Source organism: Halichoeres trimaculatus, unplaced genomic scaffold (genome assembly GCF_033239565.1).
Source record: "Halichoeres trimaculatus isolate MK-OKI-2021-1 unplaced genomic scaffold, fHalTri1.1 fHalTri1_scaffold_6, whole genome shotgun sequence".
Classification (NCBI taxonomy): Eukaryota; Metazoa; Chordata; class Actinopteri; order Labriformes; family Labridae; genus Halichoeres; species Halichoeres trimaculatus.
This window is the reverse complement of record NW_027437184.1, coordinates 32,199,931-32,225,050: the sequence shown is the minus strand read 5'-3', so window position 1 is coordinate 32,225,050 and position 25,120 is coordinate 32,199,931. Positions and strand designations below refer to the sequence as shown.

The following is a 25,120-nucleotide window of genomic DNA, read 5'->3' as shown; positions in this document are numbered from 1 at the left end:
CAAAAACAAAGTTTGTTTGTTTACATTTAGGGATACTTGGATTTATTGGTTGAGCACTGGCATAAGCCGATAAAATCCCTGTTGACAGACAGAAGCTCAGCTGAAAGTTGCACTATGTGTTGATGCTGGTAAGAAAGGCATTTTTTATCTGTATATGTCATATTATATTTACTGGTATTGTATGTTTCTATTTAGAGAGGGGAGTGTACTGGATGGAGGAGGTCTCCTGTTTTTGACAAACTGATTTCTTTTCATTTGGGAAGAAAATCTCAGCAAAGTGAGAGTAGCACAACATCTCTGAAAAGGATCAACAACACATGTTACTTCTGTTGTTTGCTGCACAATAAAGCAGAGTTTTAGAATTTTGATGTACCATTGTATAATGACAGTATAGACATTCTATATCCTCTATAACTTGTATGATGTTTTCAAGAGACATTTCAAGGGGAGGAAAAATAACCACAGTTAAAATCTAACAAACCTCAAAGCTCATTTAAAAATGAAGGATTAAAATAAAGTTAGTTTTGGAAGAGTACTGCCTCCTTGTTTAAACTCGAATTGTTTCGGTGGTTCTGTTTTTCACACACTGTGCATTTCTAGCTTTAGGATCTGATGTACAAGGTTTCAAAATGCACTTTACACAGCTTTAACTTGGGATGAACTAATCCAACTTTTCGGGCCCAATATCAATACTGATACTCTGGCTTTGAAACCAGCAAATACTGATCCTGATCAGATCTGATACTAGCATTATATTTACATCCTCTATTTTCTAATATGAGTATGACACTGAGAATTATGTTTTCAGGCTTTTTTCACTTTGTGAACCAAAATAACATTAAAAAAATACCTAAACTGGCCCTTTAATTATTTTATGGGATTGTAAATGTGTAAATGTGTGGTGAGTCTCCAACACAAACAGGAAGTACAGTCTAACTGTGAACCTCAGCAGTAGATAAGTGAGGAATTAAACTTGGACATATAGAAAGTCTCCATCCGAGTCGGTTGTTGGTGAAACAAGCTTGAAATTTATCTTCATTCAAATATTTTAGTTCTGGCAAAATGCACAGACCCACAAGTGTTGATAACGTAAAACACACACACACACACACAAACAAACATACAAACACTTGGTTATTGTAAACACAGGAGAGTAAGGAAATGATCTGCTCTTTGGATCAGCCCTTTGTAACGAAGTCTGATCTAACTTTTTGAGTCTGTACTGGACTGATACAAGGATGCATCCCCACTCTAAACTCTTGTTGGTTGAATTTTCTGAGGGAGTCATGGGGCAAAGTTAGTTTTTTAAGTCTTATTTTTGAGCCTCTTTTTGCTTCATTTCTTTATCCAGAGTGGACCGGCAGTGGATAGACCAGAAAGCAGGGCAAGGGTGGGCTATGACATGTGGGACAGGTGCTACAGGTTGGACTTGAAACTGGGTGGACCACGTGAGAGCTACAGCTTCATGGGGCAACTGAATGACTAGGCAAGGGCTATTCATTAAAACTTGTCTGGATTTTCAGACTAAGGACGAGAGCTGGGCCGCACATTTTTAGCACCAAAGTGAAGCTGCTGTGGTCCTCACCTGAGCGATGCAAATCTGCTCTATTGTGGTACAGCTCCGGTTGTAAGACGCAGTCAAACTCTGAATTTTAGGCGCTCCCTCGTGAGATCACTGAAGAAAGCTTGCCCAAACAAGGCCTGTTTTTCAGTGTTTTTCAGTTTTTCAGCACTGCAACACACTCATTGAAGAACGAACACATTCGTTTAATTTTTGGACTTGGTGCTAAAATAAATACTCTTTAGTCCATGTAGGAATCAACTGACAATTTTCCTTGCTGATTTTCGCTTAAGGGTTAAAAATGTGCTATTTTCACTTGTGTAGGATTGCTAATGTTAGCTTTTCAAATGCACATGCTCAATGACACAATGCATTGTGGGTAAGATGCTAGATTACAGTATGTGTTGTAGTCAGTATATTTTGATAATGTTGAAATTTTTGTCAGAACTTGTTAGTGTTATTAAAAGATATTTTTCTCATCAGACCCAGGTCCCAATCACTCTGCTGCTGCTTTTGGGCCCAATTTGAGCTGCAGGCCGCTGATTGAATAGAGCTGGGATAGGCCATACTGACCTCACAGCAAGGTAAGTTTAAAACAGTTGGATAAAAACAAATTAATATCAAGCTACAATGAAATTAATAGTTGGTAAACAACGCTACAAATCTGGTAAACTGTAGTGAAAAGTGATGGGTTTATTTGATCATCATGACAGATTTTAAAGCTGGTGTGTGTGATGATTTGTGTTGTGTGCAGAGATAAGTTCTGTTAACTCCAGATCCATACTTTGAGTTTTTTAGAAGCTCAGCTGAAAGCAGGAGAGTGGGGATGGTGGAACAGATGGGAGGACATGATGACTTCAGCTGTCTGTGGCTCAGTTACTTAACTGCTAAGTTTCAGACATCATGAGCAGTTTTCCTTACTTTCCTGCAAACTCACACTTTGTTAACAGACGTTCGAGTTGTTTTGATCCTCCTGAATGTCAAACTATTTCTAGACTGATATTTTTGAAAATGTGCATCGCTGTGAAAAAGGAGGGCAAAGACTGGGATGTGGGTGCTTTTGGCTCGCTCAGCTTAGCCTCTCTGTGCTTTACCTCATACTGAATAAACTTGGAGGAGTTCTCCAGGTCCATGTCCTCTCTGCGAGGCGGGTTGTCATGAGTCGCCAGAGCCAAGCAGCGCAGCGTGTCCCTGCCTGTCCCCCAGTCCCTGATCTTAGACAACAGCTGGTCACGCAGAGCTGGAGTCAGGGTCACCCTCCCTGTTCCTACCCGCAGGTACTGACAGCGCTCGATCACACTCTCCGGAGCTCCCTGAGGGGAAAAGAGACGATAACATGAGAGGGAGGAACATCAAATGACAACATCAACAATCAGAGGCTAAGAAAACTGGCTGTGTGTGTGTGTGTGTTTTGGTTGTTAATTCATGCCTTGATGAACATCTTGCTCTGGGATCCGGGCTTGACAGGAGTGCAGTAAACAGACATGGACTTGCGGTCACGAGAAAACTCCAGGGTGAACTCCTTCTTCATCAACTGTCTGATCACCTGATGGATGAATCAGAGGGAGGGAAGAGGAGGAGGAGGAGGAATGATGGAAAGGAAGGAGACACACACAAAGTCAGCTGAGCGGCTGAATTTGTTGGCAGCTGTAAGGCTGGCAGTCACAGGGTCAACTGGATGATTTGGTGAAGTCACCGACATTTGAAGGACGACACTTTAGACCAAGAACTCCAACAGTGTGTCCGTCTCTGTGTCTACCAGGCTTTAAAGCATCTTTAAAAAGTGTTCATGAAGTTCGTAATTTCTTTTTGTGGACAAAAGCAGTCACAAAAAAAGGCTGTGAGCATAAATGTGTTATTGAATACATTCAGATGTCTTTTTCATTTCTCTTTGGTTCAAGTGTTATTTTGTCTCTTTTGTAACACCTCAGTTAAGCTGTGGAAGAGTTTTCCTGTCTCTACAAATAACAGCACCACAACACTTCTGAATGTAATACTTCGCCTTAAAAATCTGCCAGATGACTCAGTTTGTGAGGCTTCAGTAATCCACTCTTTGTGTCAAATTGAAATCAAAAATATCGCCAAACTACTTTGAGTTTAAAGAGGGGAAATTCTGATTTCCCATCTTTTGAACACAGATTTAAAGTAAGAATGCTGGATGGTCAAACTAAATGTTTGCAGATTTTTAAACCTCTATATTTTCACATCTGTAGAAGTCCCTGAATCTGTCTGTAAAGTGATCAAAGTGGTTTGTTCTAAAAATAGCACAAGGTCTTCACAAGACTTGCTGAAATGATGAGGTCATCACATGAAGATCTCCTGATTGGGTCATGACATGTTGGAGTGGCCGGACCTCAAACACCAAGGTCTGCCTGAAGATCTGCCTCTGACAGACCTCCATAGTGCTGGCCAATCAGAGGGAAGGGGGTTTGTGGAGCAGGGAGCTTTAACCCTTTAAGCCCTGGCCTCTTATTTTAGGTCTCTGCTAGGAAAATTATGCAAATTGAAAAGAATTTATCTCTACATCTACAAGGTCTACCTCAATCATTCTGGTGTCATGATAAAGGAAACACTTGGGAAATTTGTTCAGAGGTCTCAGTAATGTGATCTATATTTACACATGATAATGTTTTGTTTTATGCCTTCTGCAGTGTGGTCTCAAAGACCCCCATTTAGAGGACCTTAGGGTTTAAAGGGTCAGTAGCTGAAACTAAGAATTTCAGACAGAAGCTGAAATGAGAGACAAACAGGATATTTTGAGCTGATGTAAAGTAAGTACAGGGGGACCGGAGGAAGAGTATGAAGACCAAAAAAAAAGTACAACACCCCCTCTTTAAGTTTCCCTCTGTGAATTGAGAAAATGCGCAGGTGATCAGGCTGAGGTCAGTGGGCGGAAGAAGACTTTATGTGAATGAAAGATACACGTGTTTTTGATTGGTTTATATTTGAGAAACCATTCAAACAATGACAAGACATTCAACACTATTTTTTTTACTCCAACTTCACATTCAAAAAAAGAAAATCTCAAAGATATCAGCTCTTTGTGATGTTTAGTTGTGCTCTTCCTGAAACAAAGCCAACACTAAGCACTAACTAGGTGCCGCCCTGTTGGTTGTGGCTGCCTGTTGCAGAGGTTCTCACTTACTTGTCCGTTTCTTGTAATTTTTTCGTCTCTTTTTCGTTGTTTTTGCATTTAGAGTGGACTCTCACCAAACTGGTTTTGTCTTCAGTGATATTTGTACTATTTTTGCTCCTCCTCTATTCTGGAGATCATACATTTAACCATGGCTGCATTGTTTACATGTGAACTCATCTGTTAGCAGCCTGTAGCATGTCAATGCTAACCGGTGCAACGCCTGATGTTTCCCCACAAGGTGAGGAGAAGGAGGTGAAGATGACGTGCTGGTTCTCAGGTGTGTGCTAAGAGGTGAGGACATCAACCTGTCCTTCCATCCATCGTTATTGGGAATGTAAGATCTATCTCCTATAAGATAGACAAGCTGGCTGTGCTAACCCAGCAACAGAGGGAATACCAGAGGGCAGAGTAGCATCATGCTATTCACAGACATGGCTAACAGAGCTAACAATGGACACCAACACCACATTAGGTGAACTTCACCTGTTGTGAGCAGACAGGATCCAGGAGACAGAGACTGAACAGACTGCTGAAGAAGCTCAGTCCTGGACCCTGTGGAGGTGGAGGCTGGCTAAACTGGACAATGATGGAAAAGCTGTCAGCATCTATTTTCTTATGGACCTTTTTGTACTTTCTATACACTTTTTTTCTTTTGTTTTCTTGATTGCTGCTGTGACTCCTCCTGGGTTTCCCCTTGGGGATAAATAAAGTATTGTCTATTCTATTCAACACATTTTACAAACACACCTCTATAGGTTTCCTCATACGTGACTGTGTATGCAAATATAATACATTCTGTATTTCACAGAATAAACATGCTGTGGTCGTCTCCAACCCCTGAGTCAAGGTTCCAGGTCACACATGTGAATCAGTTAAGCTTATTTAAATAAAAAACATAAAAGTCAAAATCATAAAGGACACTTCATTAGATTCATTTGTTTCTCAAATTCAGATACAGCAAAAAATTGCATGACATTGTTCACGTGAACTTAACTGTTGGAAAATAAAATAAATAAAATAATACTTATTTTAAAAATAAATAATTAAATATAATAATAATAATAATTTCATAATAATAATAATAATAATAATAATAATAATAATAATAATAATAATAATAATAATAATAATAATAATAATAATTATTATTATTATTATTATTATTATTATTATTTCAAATATGATTACAGTTGTGATTAATCTTAATCATGGATTGAAAATCAGGGTTTAACTGTAACTGAAAGACTAGCAATTATCTGACAGTCACTTCTAACCCCCCACCTGCCCAGGGCTGTCAGAAAGAGACAGATAAGAAGAACAAAACATGCAAAAAATGTTCAAAAAGCGGATAAATTGAAGTCAAACCAGAGAGAGAACACTAGCTGTCTGTCTTCCTACGATGCTGCACTCAGGTTCAGTTTGTCTCCAGAGACTTAAGATGATTTGCATGTAAAATTTAGAGGCTGCAGTCTTTTGAAGAAACTGGGAAGTCAACTTCATAATGGATGCAGCTACAGATCAATCTTGGTGTATTCCCCTCTTCCTCCAGTAGGTGTCTCTCTAGTTCAGTCCCTGTGCTGGTCTCAGCTCTCATGAAGGCCTGAGAGCTGAGCATTGATCCCCCTTCAGTCCAGCCAGATGGTGATGATGTACACACACCCTGTCAGGGGACTGCGAACATCTGACGGATGTCCTGAAATCTGTCATTGTGACGAACTTCTCCTCTCCATCAAACGAGGAGGAGGAGGGCTGTGAGAGTTATGCTGGGAGACTATTCTCAGCCGATCGCTCCTGCTCTCTCAGAGCGTCTCTGGAGCAGAGACGTGGACGAGTTTGCAAAGGATGCATGCTCATGCTGATACTTTATGCATTAAGCAGAGGAGTCCGGTACCTGTCACCATGAGGATAATCTTGTCTAAAGTGTCTGACACTGAGAAGCTTTGTTCTTCCTGGATGTCAGTCCCACAGGGCTTTTAATGACCTTTATGTGAAGGGGTGTGAGAAGTCTCTGAGGCATGGGTAACAGACTACGACACAGTGGATGACAGCTCCCTCTGCACTGAAACAACCACAGATGAGGGGCTGCACAGATACCTGAACACTCCTGCTATAGGTCACTTTCCATGTTGACCTCACATCTCCTGAAACATTTAATTTTTAATGACCTGCTGCAGCTTTGTGCAAAATTACCATCACTGACACAAAGTCACAGTCAGCTCTACTGTTTTATAGCTCATCTAAGCTTCGAGTCAAATATTCTGGTGTGGGACGGTCACACCCTGATGTCAAACAAACCGTCAGTTAATAACCTTGTCCTGGACTGAGACACTGAACCCTCTACTGTTTACTCACCGCAACTGGTTAACACAGTTACACACTCTTCAAAATGTCACACCCCTACATGCTCAGTGTCTTCACACCAAAAAACAGCCTCATCATCATCAGGGCCCTTGGCACAGGCAGTATAGGCAAATGCTAGGAGTGCTGGCAAACATGTGGGCGCCAGGGCGGGGCACTCATGATTTGCCGGCGGATGATAAGATCATCATATGTAAAGAAGAAAAGAAGAAAAAATGTCTACAACGAGTTAAGGTTATCTTTTTGTATAAAAGAATTTCCAGACTTAAATTCAGTAATGCTACAAAAGAATCCAGCAAAACATGACAACAACCTATATTTTCCTGCAAGGGCGCATGATCACAACACCAACACCGCTCCTTCTCACCTGCTCATTTGTGGACGAGATGAACAGGCAGTTTATGCTGCTTAAATGATACTGACCGACAGTACGCTAAATAACAAGTATCATGTCAAAAAAGCCAAAGCCTTCAGGAGCCCAGGGTTGAAAAAGAAGAAGAGAGGAGAAGGAGAAATGCTAAAAAGACAGAGGTATGTGAGTAATGTTATTTAGGAGTTTTACTCGCAGTTATGCTAGCTTGTTATCGGTTGGTAGCCACGTTTGACTGTGTAAGTCCTAACTTCTAATAAAGTTAACCTCAGTGATTTTCACTACTTTTTAATCAGGTAAACAAACATTTTTATACGTGTAGATAAAATAACCAAGTACAGAATTACAGTTTTTCTTTTGTGAGGCAGGTATCGTTAGAGTCCTGCTTCTTATTAGCATCGTTGTGCACTTAGTAAGCTAACATTCGGCTAATTTCAAATACAAATATTGTAATAAATAGTTTGAAGCACACTTGCCCAGCTGCTCTGACGTAGAGAAAACAAACCTAGGAACTTCTGGATTGAAGCTTTTCAAACGTTTGCTTTATAAACAATAAATATTCACTATTACTAACTTGACTGATATATGTGACTAACTGTATTTCTTATTTATTGTATTTTGTTATAGGTTCTTGAGATATACATATTTATAAATCTTCAACTTGTTTTTACAAATCTTTGTACTTCTTGTTTTTATTTTGTATTTATTTCAATTTAATTAAAATTTTTATTTGCAGGTCTTTCATTTATAAAAGTAAAGTCACTAATACATAGAGCTGTATGATAGTTTTATTTAAGTATGTAAAAATTGTTATTGGTGCTGGAATATAAGGGGCCCCAGATGAAATCTTGCCTAGGGCACCAAATTGGTTAGTGCCGGCTTTGATCATCATCATCATCGTCGTCAGCTAATTTTAAGCCCAACCCTCAGCTGAATATTTCACCTTACATAAAAACACTGAATGGTGCAATCTACTTTGAAAAGATGGACATAAAATCTGAGACGTTTTCTGCACTGCACTAAGATCTGGTTGACTCATTCACTTGAGAAGACAGTAAATATCTTTGCTAGAGAGACAAAGAGGCGCCTACAGCTACACTCAGAAAGGTGTTTCATTATCTATAACTCTCAGGCAGTGATGTTACGCATAAACATGCTAATTTACTCAAGTTAAAGGTGTGGAAACATCTAGGTAAAGCTGTGCGAAGCTCAAACACTGCAGAGCAGCATCCAACAGGTTGGGTACAGGTGCCAATGTGTGTGGGTGTGTGGTGATGTACACTATGAGCTGGATTTTTCAGTATGATCTTCAGCCTTTACCAGTATTAACCACAATTTAATTGGTCAATTGGATGTAAAACACTAAGGTTTCTAGATATTAAAGATACTAAGTGCTGATGCTCTGCTGGACGTGCTGCAGACAGCGCTGAGAGTATGATGATTTATCAAGTCACATATTCTTGTGTGAGCCACAAAGTTCAAAATGATATCAATTGTCAGTTACGATAAAAACTGCTCAAACTAATTGGCCAACATCAGCTGAAATGCCCGCTAACTGGTATAAAGGTAAGGTTTGTACTTAGAGTTATAGAAAAGAGAGTTATAAAAATCAGCAATAACCAACAGCCAGCTCTTAAACTCCTTTGTTTCAAATGTTCTATTTTCGTGTCAAAACAAGACACTTTGATTACCCACTGTGCAACTCAAACAACAACAGTCAGGGGAACGTTTAAAGACTTTTAAAATGTCCAAAGCAGCCAGTTTAACCTGGGGTACAGAGATGAGGATCTGGTCTGATAAAATCTTATCTTTTTAACTCTACGTCCAGTGAATCATCTTTTTACCTTCAGATTAATGGTCTCGGTTTTCATGCTACAGTATGCTGCAAGCTTATTTGCAGGCTATTTATTAAACTTTATAAAGCTTCTACTGTAATAAGGACAGATGGTCTGTGACGTTTTTCCAAATATATCCTTACACAATATTTAAGAGGGAGTATTATGTGTTCCTATATTTTAAGCATGGATATGAAGTAACAATGCTTAGTGTTCAAACCAAATGTGTGCTGATTGCTGAGCCTCTAAATATTTACATGTTGTAGAAATTCCTGAATCTGTCAGTAAACTGATTGAAACAGTCCATTATTGTAGTGGTCTTGTGAAACCCCTGATCCTTTTTGTTATACCATGAGTTCCCCCTCACTCATGCCTGTTGGTGATTCTTCAAAAGTAGAACGTCGCACAATTCATTATTAAATGAAAATTATTTTATCTCCTTAATTTGAATTAGGTGTCTTAATTATGTGGCAACGTAAGTTAAAAATAAAGATGATTAATGTTGCCTTGAAAATGAATAAGTAACATAAATAAATACAATATCAAAATAATCAAAGCTTATGATATGTCCCATTTGTACTCAGAAGTTGGTAATTAAAAGTTCTAAGTGGCAAACTTCAACTGGAACGCCCCCCAAGGTCAAAATTTCCTAGTGGGAAGTCGGAGGATCCATACCACCCTGAGTTTACAATCAAAGATGGCTGCCCCTGGTGTAAACAGTAATTAAGCTCCTTTTATAATAAGTTTATTTCAGCATTTCTGACTGGTGTTTGTTGCAATAAATCAGCCATACAGTATTGTTTGGTGTTTATATTTTGAAATATTGCTGTTAGGGCAAGTTTTTCAGTTGGTGACTGGGACACTTTTAACCTGGACCTCCCCACTTTCCAGTTCCAATGTAAATGGAACCCACCATCATCTCTCTACAAGTAAGACAAAAAAATATATATATATTTCCACGTACCCCCGACAATGTGTTTTTGTACCGCTGGTTGGGAATCACTGTGTTATTGAAATGGCATAAGATCTTCACGAGGTCTTTAAGAGATCTTAACAAGGTCTTCATTAGATCAAGACTTGCTGAAACAATGAGGTCATCAGAAGGATCTCCTCACTGGTTCATGAAGTGTTGGAGGAGTGGGCCTCAAACACCAAGGTCTGCCCCCAAAAGGTGGGTTTTTTTTCTGCTGCAAATCATGAAAAGCTACGACAGGATAGAAACTAAAACACATACAACATCTCTTCTTTGAACAGATGCTAACACTCAAATGTCACAAATCCACATTAACCTTACCGCATTGCAGGTACCAGCTCGTTCCACCTTGCTGAGTCCAGACAGGTCAGTCTTAAAGACGTTCATCTTCTCCACCAGGGTTGTTAGAGCCGTCTCTGTGGCCTCTCCCACCTTCTCATACACTCCTTTGGCCTACAAGAGAACAGACATCAGAACATGGTGCTGAGCAGCGTTTCAGATTCAGAGAGTGTCTTAAAGCGTGGTGACACGGTAAGCATGTGAGGAGTGATTGAATCATTTAATTCTCCTGGGAGAATCTAAAGAAGAGGATGCTTAAATCCCATAAGCTGTCTCCTTTGTGAGACGTAATCGACCCTCTTCTGAGTGACGCCTGAGCGAATCAGCCCGTTATTCACTTCTGCCTCGTCGAGCGTTGAGTCACACATGTTAAGTGTTTGTAAGTGTGTGCCCTTCGCTGGCTGAGATTCAGAGTAGGTGAGATGAAGAGGTAATGACGTACTATACCACACATCATTTGTTTGTGTGACTGAGAAAAGACATCAATAAAACACCTGGATCCCCCTTCAACCCTCCGCTCCTCTAGACCCTCTCACTCCCCGTTTAGCACATTTTGATCCCACTCTCAGCTCTTTGTAGAAAAATGCTCCAAGTATGCGGATAAACGACCATTTAAGACAGGAGAAACAGTCTTGAAAGATTCACAGGAGCTGAGAAGTGCCTCATCCCTCCCCTTAGCCCAGTTACCATGATACCATGGTGATGACAAAGAGGTGAGAAAAGCAATCCAAACCAAGAGGAAGAGATCAAACTATGAAGTAAAATTAGCTCCGAACAGACAAAGAGAAGCTTTTATAAGTGAGTGAATGTGTGTACACTTTGAAGGATATTTCTGAAGATGCCAGAAAGCTGTGTGTAGATTCAGACTGGTTGATTTTACTTAAAGCCAAAAACTTTCCTCTGTCATCACTAAACATCCAAAAGCCAACAGCTGTGATCCCCAACGACCCAAAGTAACTATGGTCACACAAACGGTGATAAAGACATTACTTATAGGAGGAGATGCATTTGTTTTGGAGAGTAGATCTTCTCTTGGACTCTACTTTCGTCTGTTCAAGACAACTTTTCACAGGATGCTAAGTGTCAAGATAACACATTTATTTGTAGTTATGTAGAGCTTGTGTTTGAAAGGTGACAACAATCAAACTTTGTAAACTCAGTTTGTAGTTTAGTGTCCAGAATCCTGGTTATGTCCTGCCAGTCATCTACCAACCAGAGCTAACGTAACCTCACTCTTCATTTATTGATAGACTCTCAAGTTTGAACAGACCACTGCAGAATAACTAATAAACTTTAGCGCCAGTAACCAGAATAACTAACAAAATTCCCCTGTCACAGGAGCAGCCATTGAAGCAGTTGTACAGCCAGAGTCTGTTCAGTAGAGACTGTGAGGTGCTCTAGGAGAATCTGATCATCTAATCACTTCTTGACTCTACCTCCTGACATATTTTTCAATCCCTGAAAAAATACACGAGAACAGCTTCTGTCAATCATCGTTAAACATGATTTAAAACCTTGTTTTTAACTTCTCATAGCTAATGAAAAAAAAACTTTTCAGACAAAAAGAGGACTTGAATACAAGGCAGCCAAATGATATCTTCAAATCACCACAACAATCAGATGTGAGTAACATTTCTATGAGGTGTATTAAATTTTTACAATTTTGGCCACAGTCCATCTAGAATGACTGGGGGGCCGTATTTTTTTAAACCTTATATACCTTTTATACTGCAGCCAGCCACCAGGGGGAGCAGTTTTTGTGGCAACCTCACTTTCAGCTGAGCAAGACAGCCTCCATTTCTTTTTACACTCTATGGTTGGAATTAGGAATGGGCACCGAAATAGGTAGTTTTATCGGTACCGACCGAATTCTGTCAAAAGTACCGGGTACTGATTCACGTAAAATCAAACGGTACCATGTTTAGGTACCTAAACACACTAAACCCTTGTGACTGTGATGACTGTGTAAACACAAAAAAAGTTCCAAAAATTGGTACTGTTGAGTACCCACACCAATTGCCAGGTACCGGGCATCGGTACCATATCGTTTTATATGTTAAAGGTACCCATCCCTAGATGGAATCAACATTAGAAGAAACAGATTAACCCGTGTTTTAGCCTGTGCTCTATCACTCTCCTGTTTAGCTTTCATCTGCTTTTCTGTCTTTTTTCTGTTTGACAGTCCAGCTCCTGGGTCCATCGTTACTCCAAAATAAACCCAAGAGATTATTTCCAGATCTTGCTCCTCACTGCTAAACTTTTGCAGCCTGTGTTGTTTCATCAAAGGGATTTCAGTCTACGTGCCACAAGTGGATTTTTGCTCTTCCGGGAAATTTGATCCTACCCTACTACAGATGCTGAGATTTAGAATTCTGGGAAAAAATGGCACTGATGATCTCCTTTTAAATCCTGGATTATGAACGGACAAATATATAAAATTGAGATTATGTATTTCAAGACCAAAGTCCTTACAGGGCTCAGTGTGAACTTTGTGTTGGCCAAGTTTAAATCTTAACTTTTGACTTCATAAAATGCAATAATTGATTATTCAAATATTATTAAGTGAAGGTTGATTAAATGACAGTAGGAAGTCAAGTTAACAACCATATCACAGTGTTGGCTCATTATGGCTCATGTTGCAGTTCCTCATTAGACTGCATATCTGGTTTGTAGCATCTTTTTTTTTTATCCAGTTTAATTTCCATTTTTTACAACTTGTAGATCTTGTTTAGTTTGACTCTTTACTAAGAAGGCAGTCCCCTCCTGTGCACCTGCAGAGCATCAACCATGGCATCACCAGCCATTCTCCACTGGGTAGACTCTGGCTACAAATTATGCCCCAAGCACAAGATAAAAGTGTCCACTGTGGGGCATTATTTTGGCTTCACTTTTGTACATTAGCCACGTATACATGGACCCAAATATTCCGCTTGCATTCCGTTTATTTGCTCAAATGGAAAGAATTTATCCTTTGTATACGCCTCATTCCGAAAGAAAAGTGCCAATCTGAATGGACATTTTATCGGTTTCACAGGGTGGAATATTCCTTTCCCCAAACTGATTGAGGTATCATGTATCCACTCAGGCGGAAAGTTGTCGGAGTACGTTCTTTCAGCGCATGCTCAGATATGACATAAGACGCAACTAGAGAAGTTCCTCAACTTTAAAAATGGCGGCGAGCCGTCAGCACTGGAGGAAAGTTTGTTTTTGATCCAAACTTTGAAAGAAATGAACATAATTTCAAGACTGGACGGACGACAAACTCGTAATACGGAGTATTGCAACACCGTGATAAACAAACTGTCGTCCCCCAGCTTTGATAAATCTTGTATATTTACATTTTTCTGCACATGCCCCATTGACTATTCTGTTTGATTTAAGCGGGGCATGTAGACCAAAGATTGGAATTTTCCTTTCCATGTATACTATTGTTTTCGGAAAAGTCATTCAGAAAGATTCCATTCGGAAGGACGAAAAACTCCTCATGTAACCGTGGCTACTGATAGAAGGTGCTGGCACATGGTCCATCTTTACAAACAGTGAATATTGCCAAAAATACTTCTCTGGGGCCAATTAGTGGTGAGTAAAAAACATTTCTCTGTGTGTAAGATTGTGTGTGTGTTTTGTGTTAATGACCTCATTGTAGTCCAGTGAAGAGTCGTTGCACATGGAGCACACAGTGGCCAGCTCCAGAAGTCCATCAAAGTCACCACACTGGATCTGCTTGTCTCCTTTCAGTCTGAAGAAGATCAAACACAACACACACATTAACACACACACACACACACACACACACACACACACACACACACACACACACACACACACACACACACACACACACACATTTATGCATGTTACCCCCGACAGTGTTACACCAGGGAAACACTTCACAGTCAGCTACACCTCGGATACAGTAACCTCATCCATATTTATGGGAGGGAGACATTCAGTCATTAAGCATTCAGAAGTTGAGTGAAGAAATAGTGCCTGCACTGTAGTAAACAGTGCATCCGTGTGTGTGTGTGTGTGTGTGTGTGTGTGTGTGTGTGTGTGTGTGTCCCTGACAGGCAGTGCTGATTGCATGACAACCATGGATCTCTTCCCAGTAGAGACTGCAACGGTTGCTAGCGCGGCTCCCACACACTAACCCACACTCTGCTGTTATGAAATCGACAGGTTCATGCAGAGTCACTCAGCAAACAGCCAAATAAACAACATGTGTACACAATGAACCCTCTCCTACCTGATGACTGGCCTCCTACCTGTGATCCTACACAAATGCATGTTGACTGAGAAACAACACAGAGCTCACAGCTGAACCCCGACGAGTGAAGACTGTTTCAGCCTTTTGTTCAGTTTTTCTGCACAAGTTCACACTTCGAAACTTTCAGAACAAAGAGGCTGTGATGCAACAGGGAAACAGAGCAGCTGAGCTTTTATGAAAGCACTATGAATCAATCTTTTTCTATTCATATATGAGAGAAATAAGCTTGCACCCGAATTATTCCTGCTTTTTGCAGCAATTACCATAGAAACACAAGAAGACACTTTTTTGGAACTAACATTGGACCCTGGACTAACAGTTTTCCTGAGTGCAACTATTCATATAAAACATCTTCCTGTAAAATAAAGCTGCTCAGGGTTTCATGGAAAGCAGGAAGCAAGGAAAAAATGTCAAGATGTCTTATAATGAAAAATTTCCCCACATCAAAGTGATGATTGTTCACACTGCAACACTTACATTTGTCCCTCGGGAGCATACGTAGAGCCGGTTATGGAGAACTCGTGAAGGCTGCAGCCTGAATCTTCCACCTTGTCAGTGACAAACATCTGGAGAGGAGAGGAAAAAACAGAGCAGTGAGCTAATGAGCTGACACAGAGCCGTGATGACTGAGCTCCAGCAATTAGGATTAATAATCTATGGCTGTATCAGGTCCTCGTGTACCTTTATTATTGAGTTTAGCTCTGTAAGGAAGCACCTGTATTTCCTGTCTCAGTTTTTATCTTTTAATCTAACTTTTACAAAACAGGTATACAGTTACAGAAAGTTCTAATTTAAGAAAAGACTGATGTAGAGAATATTTAGAATTGCATCTAAAAAATAACAGAGCGGAAAAAAGACATTTGATCACAATTTACTTTGGCCTACAAATGCACACAAGAACATAACCACAGGTAAAAATTGAAAGAACTGAGTGATTTGGTGTCAGAGGATGTGATTCAGAGCAACCTATAGATGCAGCATTTTTTTCTGTATTTTCATACAGAAATATTCACATTTGTTGATACTTTTGTGCATTTACACAATGAATAATATTTTTTCTTTGTCGGAAAACACTTTGTAAACATGTACAAAACAAAACTAGTAGAAATTGAAGGGTTACTGCTTTGTCAACAAGGGGGAACAAACAACATAGGGGGGAGGTAATGACTACAAACAACTTCTGCTTTAACACAAACAGAAAGCTTCATTCAGGAGCAGAAAGAGCAACGTTAACACATGTCTGCATGTCGACCAAACTGCAACCCACAGTCTAAAACTATGAAGCGCAATACAAAGAAGTGCTCAAAACTGTAGTTCTTGAAGAGTCCACTTGAGGGTGGCTGCAGAAACACCGGAAACCAGTTACACACCAGTACAAAAAAGGCTGAACTTGACAGCAATAAAAAAACACTTGTTTACAGCCTGGTTCAAATAAAAGCTTGTGGTTGAAATAAAAAAAAAATAGATAAAATAAAAATATAAAGCTCATTTCTCCATCAGGACACAACATGGGTGCAGATTTGTTCACAAATTTTAATTTCAAAGTTATTAAATTTACTAGTTTTGCCCACATGAATTTCCTGAATTTCCCTTTGGGATAAATAAAGTATTTTTCATTTAAGGGCGTTGCTGAATTGAATGACAGGTGTGAACCCTGTAGCAAAGAGGCTAAAGGTCAGCCTCTTTCCCTCATCCTAACTTGAATTACACAGGGTTGAGTTTGGCTTTTCTAATATCATGCTGTTGATGACAGGTTTCAAAACTCTGCATTAGAAACAAATGGGTGATGTCACAGCAACCGTGTCCATTTATCATATAGTACATGATCATGACAAGATAGATAGATAGATAGATAGATAGATAGATAGATAGATAGATAGATAGATAGATAGATAGATAGATAGATAGATAGATAGATAGATAGATAGATAGATAGATAGATAGATAGATAGATAGATAGATATTCTCAGCTCCCACTGTACAAACACATGCTTGAGTTGCAAAGCCATGACCGGTGACTCTAAGTTGCCCATAGGTGTGAGCATGTAACCCCATGACAGATAGGCTAGTTTCCAGTCCTCCATGTAAGGTTCAAATACAGTAATAAAAAATTAAAATGCTAACTTAGCAAAGCAGTAATATCAATTATGAGCAGCATTTTTTCAAAGTTTGTTAATGCAAGAAGTCAGCTGAATTAAAGTGCTACATCCATCTTTCTTGGTGTTTATTTTTTATACTTTGTCAAATATCCCTCTAGAGTTTGAGTGAAGAAAAAAGTAGAAGGATGATTTCTGCTTTGTCTTGTTTCACATTCGTCTGTCACAACCACAACAGCTTAAGACCAAGAGCTGTGAAACATCACCTCAACATTTAAAGTCACTCCTTCAGACCTAACTTCCAGATACGGAAACACGTGCCTCATTAACATCATATGAAAACAGTTCTGATATGAATGAAGTAAACATTAAAAGAGTGATTCAATCTATTTCAACTACCTGTAAAAGTTTCAAATTACATTAGACATAAGCTCCCAGAGTGCAACACGGCTGCAGGAGAAAACTCACTCAGTGAATAAAGCAGGGCGAGAGTCTGAATCATTCTAATAAATTCAACCTTTCTTCAGTTAAAGACTTTTTTATTAGTTTTACTTTAAATTTGCATTCATTTAATTACTGCTTTAAGATGCTCATCCTCAATCCTTCATATCTTTTAGACTGTTTTCAGTGGGAATGTCAGATGCGCTCTTCTAGTTGTACTTATCACTTTCACAGACACTTTGAACAGAGAGTGAAGACTGAATTATGTGTTAATGAAGCTGCAACTTTTTCTGTTGAAAAATAAAGCTAGTAGTGAAGTGTGAATAACTGCAGCTCTTCTTGTGTCCAATAGAAACTGGTTTTACCAGCCAAGGTATCAAGATGTGGTCTCATGTTTACGACCTAACTTTAAAACAGAAGTTCACAAGTTTAAAGCCTGGTAAAAAAGTATCTTCACTCCGTCTGAACTGTGCCATTGGTACATTTTCATAACTAATCTGTTTTGATTATCATAGAATAGTGGTAGGTTTATATGACAGATGGGTCAGCACATTGTAGATGTTGGCAAAGCAGCACAGTAAAGGCCTCATCTCCACCCTTTTGCTTGTTTCTGTTATCCAGTAAGAGTCAGCTTTTCCAACATGGCAACCCTCATCTTTGTGCTTCATTGTTCCTTTTTAAAAATCCAACAGCTGATGTCACAGAGACTACGCCCATATCTTTTAAAGTCCATGGTGAAAACACTGAAAATCAAACCGCTGCTTCTTGACATATTCAGTGCTATTCACAGTGGTGAGGTATAACAGCTTTAAACTATGGCTGCAGGACATGGCCAAAATCCAATATCTCTATATGTTTAGGCTATATCTTGATACACAATATGTATCTTGATATTCTGATTTCTCCTCTGAATCACAACATTAGTGTTAAATCCAACAATTTGATGCATAAAATGACATTAGTATTCAAGCAGACCGTTTAGTTGGATTTTTAAAATTTAAGAGCAGAAAAAGGGGAAATCTCAATCAGGTTAAGTTTAGCAAACCTTTTGTTTTAAACCAAACTTTATGTAGTTACATATTTTTTGTTCCAGGAAACGAATTCATTCAGATTTACTCAACTGGCTGATTATATATTATATTATATTATATTATATTATATTATATTATATTATATTATATTATATTATATTATATTATATTATATTATTATATTATATTATATTATATTATATTATATTATATTATATTAGGGATGCACGATTTTGGATTTTTGCCGATGTCCGATATGCCCATATATCGAAACCCCTTTTGGCCGATACAGATACCGATAATCACAAGTTTGTTTGTTTTTTCACTGTATAGAAAGCTAAGTCTATCCTGTACTGGCATTTATATGTTACTCTAATTGTGACGGTCTTATTTGTTTAAGAAACACACATAAAACAAGACAAAAAACATTTGATTTTAGCATAAATAAGAAATGTATTATTTTTTCAAACTTAAGACATTCAGTATTGAAATACAGAAAAATAATTTCTTTAGATCACATGAACTTTAAATGTACAATGCATTTTTAAACATAACCAAGTTGCATTTGATTATTTTAGAGCTACTGTAACAACCTGGTGACAGACACAGAGCTCTGCAGTGCAAATAAATAAAGTGCTACATTTTATTTAAGGAGCATATTTTTCAGATGGAAAATAATAATAATCCTAACTGAATAGCACCTTATCGGCTGTGCCTATTGGCAGAAATTTTCATATCTGCCGATACCGATAAACATGTTTTTAAGCTTTTGTCAGCCTATACCGATATTGTGCCGATAATATCTTGCATCCCTATATTATATTATATTATATTATATTATATTATATTATATTATATTATATTATATTATATTATATCACAATTTAAAAATACCATGAACTAAAGTTGGAGATAATATTACTTTTATTTCCATAAATCAGCTACCTGGATGATGTTGGTCATGCTGAAAGGACTCTGATGACTTCTGTCTTTGAGCCTGGGGTCTTGTCAAATTGTACTGGAGTTGGGTTTGTCTACTGATAATATCCAAGCTTGCAGTATTTTAGTATTCAACTGTAAAATAGCATCAAACTCATCTGCCGTCATGTTTCGGGCAGTGCACAGCTGAGTGCCGTGACTGAACGGCAGGCAGGGGAGGGGGGGCAGAGTGCGCAGAAAAGCGAAAGTGAAACTCAAAAACATGATGCGTTTGTTTCTCGTTGTGGAGAGTTGGGAGAGAATCGGGGATCATACAGCCAGCAAATCAAACCCAAATAAGCAACTACACTTTCGAAAACAAGCCCCAAGAAACCCCAACCTGCGACTGATGAGACGTGCAAGTGACTTCTTCTCTCCTCTCCTAATACCAAAACATGCAAGCACAGGAGAATTTTTCTGAAAACATTTAGGTCGCTGTGTATACTCGATGATTGCGATATAGTCATTTTATACATCTCACGTGCAAAACCCTGCAATACATCCAAGTATATTCGATATATCCCCCAGCCCTACTTTAAACATCAAGAAAAAGCTGAAAAATGAGTCAGGACGTTCATTTTTGCAACAGTTACTATAAAGTAACACATTTCCTGATTAGACATTCTCAACACGCAGACCACAGGGGAACTGCACAGCTAACATGTCTGAATGTAAAGCTCCATCAGTCACTCAAACTGCCACACACGCTCCATTAAACTGCTCAAAAACAAAGGAGAAGTCAGAGGGAGTATGAGAGGGAGCTGGAGTCTCAGAGCTGTCCGAGGATCTGCTTCGTCTGCAGATCTTCTCGGGGAAATTCCCTCAGGAGGAATAGTCCATGATGCACGGCTAATGCTAATTTAGTGATGAAAACAAGGAGCGTTGTGACCAGTGGCTCACTAGAATGAAACACAGCATTTTTCAACTTTCCTCAGCTAACACACAAAGAGGGAAACTCCCCTACGACTCGTTTAAACTCAATCTGAGACCGAATAAAGTCTGACTGATTGGAGAATTAATGGAGCAGCTGCTTGGTTAAACTTGTCTCGATTCTTCCGTCCGTCTCTCTGAAGCTGATTTACCGTCTGTTTAAAAAGAATCAGATAATCAATGACACACTTCAGATGAGACATAGCTTTTGGCCCTTTTAGCTCAAAGGAATGTTTTAGCCTTTTAATGGAGTAATTATTTCTTAACTACCCTGAGCAGGGACCAGATGACAACAGTCAATCGGCTAATGAAGGCTACTTTGAAGCTATTACTGTTAGACTGAGTAAAGATCAGAGAGTCTGAGATTAAAGCTTCAGTAAAGACATTAAACTATTTTTTTCAACATTATCAACATTTTAATAAAAAGAGAAAGGAAACAGAGAGTTTAAGCTTTTTGTTCCATTTACAAAGACTTCTAAAGGCACTTCTATGGCTCGATGCTGTAAACACACACACAAAAAAAACGGCTTTAAAAGAAGAGTTGAGAGCTCTGCTGTTTGGTGAAAATGTAATTTATTTTCAGCAAAGTATAACAGTCAGCCGTGTGAAGTAGGCTGAGGAGTTAAAGGAAATCAAATGGCCTTTTATGATACACTTTCATCTTAGTCAGAACTACTATCAACTCTTTACAAACAGGAGCTGTTTTTATGTTTGCAAATTAAAAGCCCATCAGCCGTCAGCTTTGACTTACTTTAGGGCTTTGATGGTGCTTGTGGTAAAGAATATTTCTGCTTTCCAATATTTTAACATGTATATAAAGTAACAAAGCTAGATGTTCAGTCTAAATGTGCAATGACTTTCAAATCTCTAAATATTCATATGTTGAATCCCTGAATCTGCATGTAAACTGATCAAAATGCTCAGTTTTGAAAAATAGCCCAAGATCTTCATGACACTTGCTGAAAAGATGAGTATGGAGTTAGATTACTGCCAAAACCTCACAAACACAAAAACTGTGTTTGATTTGCGGCCAGTGATTCACATACAAACTCAGTGTGATTTGCAAAAGAAAAAACAAGTCAGTCTTTTTCGTTTTTTTGATTTTGTTTTGAAACAGAATAACGAAAGAACGAACCATACACGGATTAAGTCGTTATCCATTTTCCAATTTTGGATTCTAAAACGGATATGGAATGAACGAATGATACCCTGATAGTGTTCAAACCGCTGCGTCCATGTTTATCATATTGAGGTTTACAGTCTATGGATGTCACTGAGTGAGTGATCCAGTTTGAGTCATTTCATGAACACATGAGGCGACTGACGCGGCCAACAAGACTTATTTGGTGAGAAAACAGGAATAAGGTTAAGTTGGCTCGATAGGTTAGTTCCGGCAGTGCCGCAAATTACATTTATCAACGGAGGAAATGCCAGTAAAATCAAAAACTTCACCAACCATGGTCCCAAATTCATCTGTTGGCTGCTGCCCTCTTTCCTGGGCTCCTTGCCGTATCTATGATATAGATCTATGGTCTAACAGCATCAACAGTGCCACCTGCTGTTGTGTCGCGCACATTGCATAACATTGCTCGAGTCGTGTGCTGGCGTTCATGAATAAATCCAAGTCCTGCGGATGCGGATCAGAACGGCGGAAAGTTACTGCCAAAAGTCACGTGACGGCGGGAAGATGGTGCCAAAAGTCACGTGATGTGGTAGAATCATGTCAAAACTGTTTCTCCTACTTGCAGATTTTTTTCTCCTACTTGCAGATTTTATTTGAACTCCAGAAGAAAAAATTAAATCTTGAACAATATTTTTTTGTGTACTTGAAAGATTTTATTTTTGTGCCTCAAGGATATTTTTATTTAAGTGAAAATACATTTTTCTGTATTTGTGAAGCAAGATGTATTTGTTGGAGAGATATTTTTTTTTCACTAATAAAACTAAATACATTAGTTGTGAATTATGTTTTGCTTTTGCAAATCACACCCAGTTTGTTTGTGAATCACTGGCCGCAAATAAAACACAGTCTTTTGTGTTTGTGAGGTTTTGGCAGTAATCTAACTCCATAGATGAGGTCATGGCATAAGGATCTCCTAACTGGTTCATGACACATGGTAGGTGAGGGCCTAAAACATCAAGGTCTGCTCATATCTCCAACCCTGACGAGCCTCCAGAGGGCTGGCCAATCAGAGTGAAGCGGGTTTGTGGAGCTGGGAGTCTTAAAGAGACAGCAGTTAAATGAAGCGTTTCAGACAGACGGAATTTTTTTTTTTTTGCTAGAACACCAATGAGAGAAAAATAGACCGAGCTGTTGATCATGTAAAGCAACTACGAGGGTGTTAGAGGGACAGTTTATCAATTGGATTAGATGACTGTTCATGGGTTTGAATATTGCATTGTGGTGTATTACATGTCTGTTTTATCCCTTACAGACTGATCTTTGGTGTACACCCCAAGATCTCGAGATGCTGCAGGACTAAACAATTCTGTTTGTTTGGCAGATACTGTTACACTTCTGATCCCAAATATTTCAAATCCTGCACCTGCACAGTTTATATTTGTGTGTATGCAGGAGTTATTCACTCAAACAACCTGAGATGTGTTTAATAAGGAAAGACTTATCCCACCTATGGTTTCAGATATGGAGCAAAGAAGCCCAGAGAAGGGCTGATATGATAGAAACGCTGTCTTAATTTTACTATTTTCTCAACCTCGTAAGAGACAGAGTTGAGGTGGCGTTTAACGACCAGGCTATGATGCTCCCATCTGCCAGTCAAGTCAGCCACGCCCCCAACTTATAGCCTTGACATCTTCTGTAGGGATGTTCAATACCACTTTTTTTTTTCAGATCAATACAAGTACTAGTACTAGGGGTAAGTTTTGGCAAGAACCAAACGATTCTATACACATCACAATACCTGGGTCACAAGTACAATACAATAATATCACAATATTATGATATATTGGGATGTTGTTGACAGTTAACTATGTGATTGGAAAAACAAATTCTATTTTATGTTTTTTGTTTGAAATAATGAAAGTCTGTGGCATTAAACTTATGAGAAAAAAAAATTAGGTGAAAGACATGGGCAGCTGGTGGAACTGATGGTGAACTTACGCTTGGTGTAACCAATGTTACTTGTGAAAAAACATGACTATGATTATTATAACAACTAAACTTAACATGATTTTAAACTATCTAAATTAATAATACAGTTTATGAACAAGATACAGTGGAGTAGCTCTTCAGCACCATCTACAGCAGTGGAGGTGCGGAAGACATATTGTACTTCCAACTCACCTAAAATATGAATTTGAATTTTCACAAAAATATTGATATCAAGAGTTAAAATATATTGATATTTTATCACGGGTCAAAGTATCATGATATATTGCCATGTTAAAATTTTTGCATACCTCTAGCAAGTACTCCCTCTTGAGTACTCACCGAAACCGAACACTGATACCACTAATACTTTGATACAAAAAACTTCATTAATAATGACAAATTATTTTGAGCAAAGACGGCACAGTCACTCTGACACTAAGTCCCAAATAAAAAACACAGCTTACAACTGTCAGAGTTTTAGTAATTTTTCAAAATACACTGAAATACAAAATTAAACAGTTTAACTCCTAACTCTCTGTGGTTCATTCATGTTGTCTGAACAGGACCTGACACACATTTGTCGTGGTATCAAACCGTAACAATGTAGCACCAACTACTGGTAAGGAGGACTTACTAGGCATAAGATTTTTTGCCTTGGGTATCAGCTGCTGGTATCAGCAAGCTTCGCAGGTACCAATACCTTGAAATAAGGCTGGTATCAGCACCGATACCTGATACCGGCACTCATCTATCCCTTATCTTCAGTACAAATTGGTAAGAAAAAAAAGTCTCTCTGAACAATGTGAACAGATAGAGACATGGTCTATTAAATTAGCAATTTAACCAGGGGGTGATGGAGTCTCAATGACTTTTTGAGCCTGCCTCAAGAGGACAGTTAAAGAACTGCAACTTTAGCACTTCTTCATTAGAGGTTTCTGCTTCAAAACAATGCACATGTGACAAAAAAAACACTGGATGGAGCATTATTTATTCTGGGCAATTCATTTTTGATGCATGACAGGATCTTGTCCCCTCTTGTTAATAACGTGCCAGAAAAAAAAACAAGTTAAAACAAGCTCTTATCAAAACAATTCTTTGAGGATAGCAAATCTAATCAGCCACTAATCTGTTTTGTGTCGAAGTAGTTCTTCACTCTGTCTGATGTGATATTTAACCAGACTTCTTTTCAATAAGCTGCCATCAAATCTGAAAATGAAAAACTAATTTTTGAGTCAATTTTAGTTCAGTGTTCAACAGCCAGTCTGACTTCTGAATCACTCAGTTTGGATGATCAATCTGCTTTCAAACAACAATAAAACCCCACTGAAAACAAGTTCTCCTGCTTTGACATCTCAGTTCCCCTTTCCTCTGCCAAAATCTACACTGACAACTCAGGGACACAGAAACTTCCACAAAAGCTCCCTCACAGCAAGGCTGGGGGAACAAAATAAGCCTGTCCTTTCATCTGAGGTCAGTTTTCCTTCACTATCTAATCCGCTGCAGTCTCCAAGGAAACAAGGCACAGTGTGATCCATGTGAGACAGCGGCGGTGGCACAAGTTTGTGTCCTCATGCTCACTTCCCTTTGAGCTTACGTGGGGATTAATGAAAAGTAACCCTCTTAATGTGTGCGCAAGTCTATTTCCGTTTGTGTGTATTTGTAGAGGGTGAAGGGGGAAGTGCAGAGTCACTGT

At 38.8% G+C, this 25,120-nt stretch overlaps 1 protein-coding gene across 2 annotated transcripts in view; it reads right to left on the bottom strand.

Moving 5' to 3' along the window:
• Nucleotides 1-25,120, bottom strand: part of atp2a3 (ATPase sarcoplasmic/endoplasmic reticulum Ca2+ transporting 3) — a 111,448-nt gene that overhangs the window by 17,509 nt on the left and 68,819 nt on the right. For both annotated transcript variants that reach the window (XM_074671466.1, XM_074671465.1), the window contains exons 9-13: nt 15,317-15,405; nt 14,209-14,311; nt 10,555-10,686; nt 2,991-3,107; nt 2,656-2,874 (exon numbers count right to left, since the gene is read on the bottom strand). In XM_074671466.1, the coding sequence (XP_074527567.1) occupies nt 2,656-2,874; nt 2,991-3,107; nt 10,555-10,686; nt 14,209-14,311; nt 15,317-15,405 (660 nt within the window). The remainder of the gene's footprint in view (nt 1-2,655; nt 2,875-2,990; nt 3,108-10,554; nt 10,687-14,208; nt 14,312-15,316; nt 15,406-25,120) is intronic.